The sequence below is a fragment of the Chlamydotis macqueenii genome, chromosome 17, assembly GCF_036417535.1.
Source record: "Chlamydotis macqueenii isolate bChlMac1 chromosome 17, bChlMac1.mat, whole genome shotgun sequence".
In the NCBI taxonomy this organism is placed as follows: Eukaryota; Metazoa; Chordata; class Aves; order Otidiformes; family Otididae; genus Chlamydotis; species Chlamydotis macqueenii.
Window position 1 is genome coordinate 4,102,816 of NC_141572.1, and position 12,196 is coordinate 4,115,011.

At 56.4% G+C, this 12,196-nt stretch overlaps 1 protein-coding gene across 11 annotated transcripts in view; it reads right to left on the reverse strand.

The window, feature by feature from the left end:
• Positions 1–643: 643 nt before the first annotated feature.
• NCOR2 (nuclear receptor corepressor 2) overlaps positions 644–12,196 on the reverse strand; it is a 239,535-nt gene continuing 227,982 nt past the window's right edge. For 7 of the 11 annotated variants that reach the window (XM_086761831.1, XM_086761830.1, XM_086761828.1 and 4 more), the window contains 8 exons: positions 12,008–12,156; positions 11,476–11,669; positions 9,585–9,734; positions 9,131–9,276; positions 7,852–7,905; positions 4,837–5,064; positions 3,057–3,236; positions 644–2,943 (listed from right to left, as the gene is read on the reverse strand). In XM_086761831.1, the coding sequence (XP_086617957.1) occupies positions 2,768–2,943; positions 3,057–3,236; positions 4,837–5,064; positions 7,852–7,905; positions 9,131–9,276; positions 9,585–9,734; positions 11,476–11,669; positions 12,008–12,156 (1,277 nt within the window). In that variant the 3' untranslated portion in view covers positions 644–2,767. The remainder of the gene's footprint in view (positions 2,944–3,056; positions 3,237–4,836; positions 5,065–7,851; positions 7,906–9,130; positions 9,277–9,584; positions 9,735–11,475; positions 11,670–12,007; positions 12,157–12,196) is intronic. The other 4 variants (XM_086761836.1, XM_086761837.1, XM_086761832.1 and 1 more) reach the window with 2 other exon arrangements.

Here is a 12,196-nt window from a genome sequence, read left to right on the forward strand (position 1 = left end):
AGCCCTGGGCATCAGCTGTGCTTCAGGGCTCCTGGCCAGCTCTGACCCTTCGCCCCGCACACGAAACACACGCTGGAAACGCGAGGAAAAGAGAAACACGGTTACGGCGTTAGCACTGAAGGGTGGGACCAGCTCTTCGCCCGCCAGCCTGTGGCTCCTGGTGCTGGCCGCGGCGTGGTGAGCACTGCCTGGGGTTAACGGGCGGACAACCCAGCCCTGCTCCGGCTGGGGCGGTGAGAAGGCGGCTCTGCAGCTCCAGGCCAGAGTCAGGGGGCCCTCTCCGTGTCCCGACACCCAGCCGCGCTCGGCCTGCGGGGTCGGCACAGGACACCCACACGGTGAGGAACCCAAACGCTGCCCCAGCGCCTCCATCCCCAGCACGGTGCGGGGCTGCGCGTACCACCACAGAGAGCGAGCGACGATGGAAACCAAGGCTCCACACGGTCACTCCATGGGCAGGAGCTCAGTTCAGGCGCTTCTCTCGCCCCTCTCTCCACACCTCGACCCGTGCCAGGGTCCCTGCCAGCGAGAGCTGTGGGCGGAGGGGTCCGCGATGCAGGTCAGCGGGGCTGCGACCACCGCAGCTGCCTTCCACCAGCAACCAGCGCCTTCCTGGAGAGACCAAAGCAGCACACAGTATCGCTACTGTGCCAAGTGGGAACTTTATTCTTTGTTGTGGTTTTTTTTTTTTTTTTTTTTTGCCTTTTTTTTTTTTCCGAAAAGGTTAAGGAGGCGGCTCTGAAGATGGGTCGGATTTGGATTTTTTTTTTTCCCAGCAAAATCTGCAACACTTTAATAGCATTATGCCCAGACATCAGCTCTGTTAAGTTTTTTACATCTCTGAGCCACAGAGACACCAGCAGCAATAACCTGGGAACGGAAAGACTTCCACATCGCTTGTGCATCGTCTCGGATTTTTTTCTTTAAAAAAAAAAAAAAAAAAGCACAACAGAAAAGACACAAACATTGATGAACATTAAAAACCTGTACATTGTAAAAAAAAAACAAAAAAAAACCCCAACAAAAAAAAAAAAAACCCAAACAAACAACAAACACCATCATTCTCTTGCTTTGAAATCAGAATCAACCTGGGAACGTTGCAGGGGGAAAAGAAAGATCCATGGGGAAGGCGACGGCGCCGGCCCCGCGCTGGGATGCGAGGGCTGCCGGGAGGTGGCGGGGGCTGGCTGCCCCCCAGCAGCGGGAGAGGCGGAAAGTCTGTGCCGTGCTCTGGGTTCCTCTAGCGTATAGAATGCAAAGCATTTAATATATTTTTTTTTTTTTGCCATTTTTTTTTTCTCCCCAGAGCAAGAAAGCAGAAGTGAATGAAAAAAAGTCTAATATTTTGTTCTTTAACCATGTAACTGCAGATATGAGCCAACATCATGGAATGAAAAAAATAATGTAAAGTAGAGCATTCGTGTGTATCACAAAAATACAATAAAAACTTTTTTTTTCCTTTTTTTTTTCCCTTGGTTTTTTTTTTTTTTTTTTCTTTTAACATTTCCTGTGAACTCCCTGCCACGCCGGCCTCCTGCCCGCTCTGCCCCTGCACCCGGCCAGCTCGGAGGGCTCTGGAGAATCATCTGCAACTAGCCAACGATTTCTGCTGAGTCAGCAAAGGTGTGTAACAGGGGGGCCCTGCAACCATGGCAAGATTTTGTTTGTTTTTTTCTTTTTTTTTTTTAAACTAAGCTCATACATTCTCCTTACAGATAACTCTGATGGATCATTGTTACCTTCTCTTTTTCTCTTTAAACCCTTCCATACAATGGACAAACGCATCAAAGCCTGCATGTAAGAACAGAACCTTGTACAGCATGTAATACTGTGTTTTGTTTAAGTCCTTCCTTGCGTAAAATATTGACATAATTCACTGAAGGTATCAAAAATATACCCTGTAGACCAATACAATTTACAATTGCCTTTTCTCACCATTCAGAAAACAATGCACTTAAAGCAACCGAGCCCCTCCGCGGGCAGCGCGCGAGCTGGCCCGGGGACATCCCTGCCCGCTCCGATTTAAGCCCGGCATCGCTTCCACCGAAGGGACCAGGATTTTTTGTATTTTTTTAAGAAACGGCTCTTCACTCCCTCCCCTCCCCGCTCATCCCAGCCACATCTGAAGCATTTTGAGACCGCTTCAGGGCCAATCTGTCTTGCATGTGGCTATGATGGGCTACCAGCCCTCAGATCAGCTGGGGGGAACCCAACCGGGGCGGTTCCATCCTATTTCTTAAACATTTTTTTTTTTTTTCTTTAACTCGCTCAAGGTCTTGCATTTCTGCAGCACGGCCTCACTTGACTCCGCAGGAGCGTGCCGACAGAGCGTCCGAGCGCATGCAGTCCCGGGATGCGCGCGCTTTGGGCGCGCGGCCGCTCACAGTCCCTCTCGAGCGCAGGGGTCACAGCCCGGCAAGGCTGCCAAGATCGAAGATGGGTTCCTTGGGTTTTGTCTCGTTAAGGCTTTTTTCTTTTTTTTTTTTTTCCAGACCGAAGAGGATGCAGAAATTTCCAGATGTTGAGAAAGAAAAAAAAAAAAAAACAACCCAAATGAAAAATAATTAAAAAAAAAATAATCCCCCTAAATTGGCTGGTTGGGAGGGAAAGGAAAAAAAGGAAGGAAAAGGAAAAAATAAAATAGCTCTGCTCCTGCATCTTCGCTCGTGAGAGCTGGCGTGGCCGGGGCGGCGGGCGCTCGCCCCGGGCGTCCCGCTCGCTCTCCGCGCCCTGGGTTTGATCGCCGTCTCCCTGCCCCTGGCTCGCTTCATTCACTGTCCGAGAGGGTTTCGTACTGGGAGCAGAGCAGGGGCTTGGGCTCCTCGTCCCAGGCGTGGTGCTGGCTGCCGGGAGTTCCCTGCGGCAGCGGGGCAGCGGGGGTGGCCGTCACCACCCCGCTGGGGAGCCGCATGGTGAGCGGGTTGTAGGGGAACGGCGTCGAACCTGCGCGGGGAGGAGGAAGCGGAGAGTCAACGCTGGGGCAGCGGCTGCCGTCCTGCAGCCCCCGGTGAGGGTGGCACGGCCGCTTTGGGGATGTTTCCCCACCCAAGCCCTACCTGCAGACGAGGGCCTGTCCTCCCAGACGCGGTTGGTGAGTGGCGTCCTCCGGTTGCAGTCCCCCTCTGAGTGCACCGAGGAGACGGAGGGCGGCCGCTCGCCCGAGGACAGACCCGGCGCCGGGGACTTGGCCTTGCGGCTGTTGGGCCTGGCAGCGATCTTTGGCTTCCCCCCTCCTCCTGCAAAGAGAAGCACCCGCTCATCACCCGGCCTCCTCACAATGGGGTTCGGGGGGTTGGGGAGGGGGTGTGGGTACCCAGAGCTTGCAAAAATGGCGCACGGCAGGAGAAAAACTCAACCCCAGGGGCCGACGGCTCCATGGCGGGGAAGGGTGATGGGGTGAGCTCTCTGAGGGGCAGGCGTGCAGCCGCAGCGGCTCAAGGTTTCTCTCCCCTCCTGTGCTGCCCCCGCTTTGTGGGTTGATGCTACCGACCGTCGCGGGGAGCGGACCTGGGGCAGGAGCAGCCACGCAGGTTTGGCCAGGCCGTTTCTCTGTGGGGCCCGCTCCTGAGCCCCACAAACACGGACCAGGGGACAGGAACCCCTGCGCCAGGTCGGCAGGGACCTCCTGGGAGCTGTGTGAGTGCTAAAGCCCCAAGCACATTCCCTGGTCCCATGGTCTACATGGCCAGGATGGTCTTTAACAGCAAAATCCCTGGTGACAGCCAGTTTTCAAAAGGTTTAATGCCAAAACAGCCTCTGCTGGGTGGGTGAGCCTGGCTAAAGCGGGAGGGATGGATGGGCTCTGCATCCCACCCTGCCTACCCAAGCAGCCTCCCCCGAGCATGGGAGAGTGTGGCTGGTTTCATGCAGGAGCCAGAAAAGCTTTTCTGCAACCAGCTAGAGAGTGCCTGGCCTGAGCTGACCCGGAGGAATGCTCATGTGTGCTCCCAGGACCCCGCTCCGCAGCTTCAGGGGCTCCGCGCCCAAACGGCCAGGGTGCCCCCCAGCACCAGATGCTGGGCTCTGCGCAGGGCGCTCGCAAGAGGCCATCGGCCCTTTGCAGGCATACGGGGGGCAAATGCTCTCCCCCATCCATCCCCGGTCCCCCTCCTCTCTTCCTTAACCCGGGATCTGCGCAACAACCCTCCTGGCTCTGCTCAAGTCTTACCCCAAAGCTGGGCAGAGCCCGACACGATGCCCAGTCCGCTTTGCAAGCCCCACCCGAGCACAGCGGGCAGTGGTGCCCCGCTCTCGGAAGTTGTCCCCCATCTCTACCACCTTCACCCCCCTTACGCTCTCCCTCTTGCTCCAGGCACCCCCAGGTCCCATCCAACCCTCCTGTCCCACGCTCGGGGTGGGGAGGGAAAGGCCACCCTGCTCTGTGTCCTCCCACACTGGCCCTTCCCAGAACAGTCCCCTGTTCTGGGAGCAGTGATCCCGGCCGGGGTTTATGGACAGTTTGGGGTCGCTATTTCAGTTTATGGCTTCAGTTTTTTGGGAGTGGGGTTTTCCCCGCCCCCCCCCTCATAAACCTTTCCATGGTATTAAAAAAAAAAAGGAAAAGATATTAAAAACCAACAAATGGGGAAAGGAGCACAGTCAGTGGTTTAGAGAAAGCAACAGCACCTTCCGAGACGATTAAATGAACATCAAACAAGACCAGGATTAATCAGCGGATTCACAAAGCTCGAAGCTGGGGGAGGGAGGGGATAAAAGAAAACCAAAATGAACAAAAATGGGGGGGGAGGCGGGAATAAATCCACCCACAAAAAGGGGAGAATACAAAGGCTGAGAATTAATAACACAGAGAGAGCGGAGGTGGGGAGGGCTGCAGACCTGGCAAGGAGCGCACGTCCTCGTTTCGTCCATCAGCAGGAGTTATGGGCATAGCAGCAGGCAGGCTTGCACTGGCATTCAGAGAGTTAAAAGCATTGGCACTGAGAGGTGAGCGCTCTTCCCACTGCTCGTCATATTTACCCATTAGGGCTTTCCTAATTATTGCCTCCAACCCCATGTTGGTACTGGAATTCTCTTGGACCGACTGGCTCCTACAACTGATTAGCCCTGGGAGATAACGGGAGGGGGAGGAGAGAGGGGACGGGAGATGGGGGGGAGCCAAATGAGAAGAAAGATGGGGGGGACGGGGAGAGGGGAGAAAGGAGACAAGGGAGAAGGGAAGAAACAAACAGTCAGCACATTCTCGCAAAGCAACAAACTTTGTCATCTTGTTCTTTAAAGCGCTGCGATGCACCCGTCCTCCTCCTCCTCCTCCCCGCTCCATCCCGCCCCAGGGCTTGGCAGGGGCTGGCGGTGGGATGGGATGGGACATATTCTTGGATTTGGGTTTCGGGAGTGCTGCAGGCAGGCAGGGTTCCCTGGGACCAAGGACTCGGAGGAAAGGGGGAAAGGGGCTTCACTGAGCCTTGGGGAATGACTGCAAGAAGAGGGGGCTGCGCCAGGCTCGGCACGGGGACGGGAGTCCATACGGATGCACACACGGATCAGAAGTCAGTGTGCCAGGAATTTGGAGACTGGGGCAGTTTCCCATGGAGGAAAAGTCAGAGAAGGAAGAGGGGGCTGGCCACAAAACCACTTGATTGGAAAGAGGTGCCTGGATTTGGCCATGGCGTGAGAGGTGGCAAATGCAGGCAGGCCCCGGACGAGGGCACGCAGCCTGCGTGGGGTCAGCTACGCTGGGGATGGGAGAGTCCCTTCGTCCCTCCTCACGCTCTTTGCGAGCCCCCCGCCCATCGTCCCAGCCCAATCCCTTCCTCCCCCAGGGGCAGGTGCCCGCTGCGGACCAGGGCCCCCTCCCGGGCTGAGCCGCGGCTACGGGACAGGAGGCAGAGGCGCAGCGGTGTGTCCGCGTGGTTGTGAGTCTCAAGCCATGCAGTTATGGTGCAGCGTCGCACAGGGACCAGAGGGCACTAGGCTCAGCCACGCCACCGCCGTTCCCAAGGCGGCGGTTACAGGGAACAAGCAAGGGCAAAATACAGACACAAAAACAGCAGGTCGGCGAGGGAAGCCCCACCGGCAGCCGCCCCCCAGTTCACCCCATCCCGGGGGTTTGGCGCTGGGCACGCTGCCCCTCTGCTTGGAAAGGGACGGATCCCGGGTTCGCCTGCCTTCCTGTAAACGGGCAGTGTCCCTCCCGCTCCCCTCCAGCCAGACCCCGGCCCTCAGCTCCCTACACTCTTGCCTTGACACCGCGCTCCAGCACAGCAGGAGCAGCTTTAACCAGGGGAGGCTCTCAGCAGTTTGGGCCTCACCCCCCAAATTCTGCCTGCCGTGGACCCATGGGTCCTGGCCGGCTGCACCCTCTCGTCCCAGCTGCTGACACGAGCTGGCTCCTTCTCCCAAACGCGTCCGCGCCGGCGAGCGGTCTTGCACCGCTGACGGCTGGCCCCGGCCCTCCTACCACACAAAGTCCTTGCCCACAGCACCTCCTTCCCCTAGTTGTGGGAAAAGTTCCTCCTACTTAAAATTATCAACCTGAAGGCGTTCCTGCTGTAGGAGAACATTAATACTTAATCAATTAAGTATCAATTAATACTCCTCAGTGGGGATCCATTTCATTCGTTCACATGCCCACACGGACATGGCTGCGGCAGGTGGCAGCAGCTCGACAGCCTTCACGCCGACCTTCACCCTCGGGCTGGCCTCTGTCCTGTGCCAAGGAAGCCCATGCCGGTCACCCGGCTCCGTGGGGCCACTTCCCATCCCCTGTTAACAAAATCCCTTCCTTAGGCTGCTCCCTCTCCTCCTTTCCCAGCTGGGCTGAAAGCCGCAGGCGCAGCAGGGCTGGGGAGAGTGCAGTGCCCCCGGGGAAGTGCCTAAATCTCCACTGCAGCTCCTGCATGGTGGTCCTCAGCATGGCAAATACATCTCCATGGGTGTCTGGGGGACCATCCTCAGCCCTTCGCAGTACCTTTTCTCCCTCAGAGTCGGGAAGCTCTCTGCAGGCTGGGGGGGCAGCGAGCCCCGGGTTAGGCCAGCTGGCAGGTTAATGCCTGTTAGGGCCAGGGACTTGCTCAAGCCGACCATGGCTACCTGCAGTAGTGCTCAGATACCACCACCACCACCAAACCTGCTCCTCCAGAACCGGGCGATCAGCCTGAAACCCTCCATGCGCTGGCAGCCCCCTGCTCTGCACAGCGGCAGAGGTCCAAGCAGTCCTGCCTGCACCGCCGTGGCCAGACCCGGCCACCAGCTGAGTGCTTCCTCCCAGCTTCTGAGAAACCGGCCAACCCATGCTTTAAGCACCTGGAGGACTGAGCACGCCGCCACACCCCTGTGCCCGAGCACCCCTCCATCTCCCCGGTAACACCTCCTCTCGGTCCTCAGCCATCATCGGTTTGCCCAACACCCACAGTTCAAGGCTACGGGGTGCTGCTCTCACCCCAATTTGCTTTTGCAACTGGCTCCTGCAGCCTGCCCAGCCCATGGTGGCACAGAGCCTGTTGCCCACCCTCACGTTCCCTTCCACCGATGCTCTCCTACCCATCCATGGGTGACCACAAGGTCCCAGCAAGAGCATGGTGCTCTCTCCCCAATGTGAGGTCCACCTTGCTATAATTTAACCCTCTGTTGGGATCAGATGGCCAACCCTTGCTTGGCTTTTAATCTTTCCTCAAACTCTGCCAGGCATTCCAAGGAATTACACTGCACTGTCTGCAACTCCACAGCAGGAGTCACGGTGTGCCCCAAGGCTTCAGACTCCCAGCAACTGCTACGCTTGGTCTCACGGCAAAAAGAAAAAAAGGAGATGCTTAAATCTACCGAGTCTCCTGCTCTCCATGGCTGTGAGCCTGGTAAGAAAGGAGGTATGATACAGGTATATGGGAGAGTTACCTGCTCCAGTAATCGCCGGCATATTGAAAATCTCCGTCCCAGGCTGCCCAACATCTGGAGAGAAACAGAGAAGCTCTTCAGTACAGAGAGCAGCACGTGCAGGCTGGTGGTAGAGAGCGACCTGCCGCGCCAGCCACGACAAGAGCCCAGTGTCCTCATCACAGCACCCAGGCTGAGGGTAGCCCACCTCCCCGATGTACCGGGCGAGGTCTGCGGGTGCTGGTTGCGACCAGCCTTCGGGAGAACCACACTGGATACGTCTCACTGCCTGGGAAAGGGCAGAAGGGCAGAGCCCAGAGAGCCAGGGCGATGTCTTCGTGCTCAGTGCTGACCTCCCTCCGTCCCTTGGGATTACAAGCTCCGCCAAGTTAAGCCCTCTCTCCTGCCTACGGGATTTCCAAAAGCTCAAATCCCCACACCCAGGGAGCAGGTCTGGGCAGTGGGGAGGGCGAGGAGGAGAAGAAATGTTAAATCAATATTTTCCCTCTTAGCTGAGTTGTTTGGCTTGGATATCACTTTCCTTAGAATAACAGAAATTCTCATCAAATAAGAGGTGTTTCCTATTCCTATACATTTTTCCTTGATAAGGGAAGTGTGGAAGGTCACGGGGTTCGGCCGCCCGTCCCCAAAGGGGCATAACAATCCTGTTGGCTCATGGTAACATCATCCAGGAGACGCGACAGCTCGCTCCCTCTTATCCGATGCAGCTGTCGTAAGATGGATTCAAATTGAATTACTATTGACTCTATAATGCTGGGCTAAATTAAATTATGATCCTATCTACTCTATTAGCAGTTAATGAATGAACGGGCTGAATTTCTAATACAAGCCAGCCTGGTTGGTTTTACAGAGCTATACCAATATTGACGTAGGGATTAAAGTAACACTGGGGGGAGACGCATCTCAAGGAGCAAGGAATCAGCTTGGCTGGCCATTCATTAAAATATCAATTGCTCTTCAGTCTCCTCCATGCTCGGCTTATTATTTCCTTCCTATTGAGGTTATCCGGGGCGGGTGGGATTGACAGCCTCAGAGCAAGGAGATGCAGTGCTGGGAAGCCTCCCATCGTCTCCCCAGATCCACAAAGCCCCTGCTGGCACCAGCATGCCTCATCCCAGGAAGAATTTAGACCTCGCACTTCCCAACAAACCGGAGCCCTGGCTGGGAGCTCCCAGCTCTTAACACAGCAGCACCCATTCCCAAATCTCCTTTGCTTTGTGTGTCCTCAAAGCTTTTTCCCCCACTGGTGCCCTGCATTCTCCTCCCCACGTGTCCTTACTGTACTCTGTTTCATTTTTGTTGGTCGTGCTGAGCTTCTTGATGATCTCCTGTTTCTTGGACTTCACCATGGCAGAGTTGCTCTCGGTCAGCTTGCTGAAGAAAGCTGGAGGCTGAGTGTTGTTGCCTGGGGACTTGGACCCCATCCTGCAAAGCAGAAAACCATTGGAAACCTCTGCAACATCCAGTTCACAAAGTCCTACAGGGAGACTCTTCCCTTAGCGTAAGTCCTCAAGATCAGCCTAGGGGTTCCTGAGATACTTGGGATCTCCACCGTTTCTCCCCATCCCCACCACAAACGTACCACATGGTGCTGACAAGCCCCTACAAACGGACAGCAACCTGGGGTGTGACATTGCTTTCGGCTGCAAGGAAAGCAGCCTGGGCCAGGGAGAGTGTGGGGATGGGGAGGAACATTCCCAGGCTGTCCCCACCGTTCCCTCCCTTGGCATCACCTCTGGTCCAGCTGCTCGCCCTCGCGGTACAGGATCGGGTACGTGGCACTCTTGGCATGCTCCGATTCCCCCACGCCGTCTGGTGGAGAGACCGGCTCGATACAGTTGTCCGACCCGCTGCCAGCCGAGGCTTTGCTCTGCTCCGGAGACCTGCAGAGTGACGGGAGATGCAACGGGTTTATTGCAACATCCTCTGTCTCTGCAGAGCAGCCCGGGGTCGGGGGGCGGGGAGGACTAAAATAGCTTTCCTACAGCAGGGAAAAAAGCCAAACCTTCCACACCCCTGTGGGCTTACGGCGCCTTTTAACGCAAGCCGGAGGAAGAGCACAGCTTGGGCGTTTTTCTGCACCACAGGCGTGCGGAGCGGGACCGAGCCGAGACGTGGCCCAGATTTCCAGGCAGCGGGCCAGCCGGCAGCCGCCCCAAACACAGCTGCCCAAGAGGGATGGTGGGACCGGGCCTGGGACTTGCTTCCTCAGCCCAAGTGTCCTTGGCTGGCAGGGACACAACCCCTGCAGAGGACTGGGACGTTAACCCTTTGGGGACATGGCTTTTGATTCTCCACCGTATCCGGGATCACAGGGGAGGGCACCACCAACCACCTCCCTTCCACCTTGTCTGGGGCCATGCAGGGGCTCACTGGCTGTGGGCGACGGGGCGCTGGGGCAGCACAGAGAAGACCGATGCAGCCCCTTGACGCCTGCCTGTGGCCAGCGCCTGGGAGATGGCCAGGCTGGAGTCCATGAGAAATTCCTCATGGCAAGTTCTGGGAATTTACATCTTTGTTCTTTCTGTGGTTTCTTCCCACCCCCCTGCTCCCCCTCCTTTTTTTTCATCTCTGGGTGGCCAGGGCTGGGCTCTCTCCCCTAGAGCTACAAAGCCAGTTCTAAGACCAGGCAGAGCTGGGAGCAATAATCACATTTACCGACAAGGAATCACCAGTTTGGAGACACTGCTCTTTCCTGGATGAGTCTGGGTCGCTGCTGGTGTTTGGGTGGGGGGACAGACCCCATTCCCACATTTCCCATTTTTTAATTCCATACAACAGCAATCAGACCTGCCTTATGCTGGGATCAGCACAAGGATCTGAAAGGGACTTTAAAAGAAACACAGGTGGTGCCTGAAGTGGATAGCTGCAGTTGGCACTGCACGTGTCTAACAAGCTTCTGATTCACTGACAGTGACGAAGATAAAATTAACTTTGAACCAATGGAAAACATGTTGCTTTAGGTTTTTTGGAACTATCTGTAGTCTGAAAGGTCACTGCAGTGATCTGCCAGGGACGGAGGACAGTGGCAGGACAAGAGGCAATGGGCACAAACCAAACCACCCCAACACAAGAAAACACTTCACTGTGAGGGTGCTCAAAGGCTGGCAAAGGTTGCCCAGGGAAGTGCTGAAGTCTCCATCAGTGGAGATACTGAAAACCCAACTGGCCACGGCCCTGGACAACCTGCTCCAGTTGACCTGCTTGAGCAGGGTGTTGGGCTGGATGATCCGGAGAGGTCCCTTCCCACCTAAAGGATTTTGTGACACTGGCCTGATTGGGAAGGGGATCATGCACGGACTCTAAGGGAGCCTGGAGAGCATCTCTAGAACAGAAATGGCAAGAGAGGCACCACCACAGGGGAAAAATGCCCAGATCAGAAGGCAATTTTGCACCCTGGGCCGTGTAAGCAAGTAATCCATGGAAGCCCCAAGCTGGGGAGCATAAATTCCACAAAACCAATGTCAACCTGCCCTATGCACCCCCTTACCGGGGTGCCAAGTAGCCAATGGCACCTGCCTGGCTCCTCACCCTGGGTAGCCCTGGTCCATCTGAGCTCAGACTGGCACAGCGGGTGGGCAAAAACCCCATCTGCCTCTGCTTCGTTGGACTCTCTGACCTCACCTTTTGCCACCTTCGCCCTGCGGAGAGATCCTGGAGGTCGCCGTGTGCTCCTGCTGCTGCAGATACGCCTCGCTGGGAGTCCGACGCAGGTCCAGCACGGGGCACGCAGCCCCAGGGAAGGAGTACACCGGGGTCTGGATGTGGGAGTTGAGCTGCTGCGGGTGATGGCGCGTGTAGTCCTGCGTGATGACCTCCTAGAAGAAGAAAGCCCCGAGTTAGAAATCAAATTGGTTTCTGCCTTTTGCTTTGCTGGGCTCAACTAAGACAGGGCAAGCAGGAGGCAATTAGGTTGGTTTGTCCCTGAGGGGACGTAATGCGTGCCTCCTGCCCGCAGCAGCTCTCGTGATGGGCTTGTTGGGGACACAAACATCCAGGCTGAACGTGTCTGCTGCACCCTGCTCTCTCCAGCCCCCAGCCAGGGGTGCTGAGGTCTCCAGCATCCCTCCCAACCCTTCCTCATCAGGTATGTTTTATATCAGCTCTTCCCTCCTCCCCGGAGCCCCAGTGGGAAGGTGAGAAAGAGCTTAATTACGCTGATGTGCTGGGCCAGCGTGACCACCCGTTGGTTCAGGCCCTTGATGCTCTGGCTGGACTGCAGGGGCTGGCACTGGGGCTGGGGGCCGTCGGGCTGCCGGAGGTGCTGAAGGTGGGCTGCTTCGGGAGCCGAGGCCTTCAGCGAGCCTGGGGGAGGCACAAAGAAGAGAGCAGGTGTGAGATGACA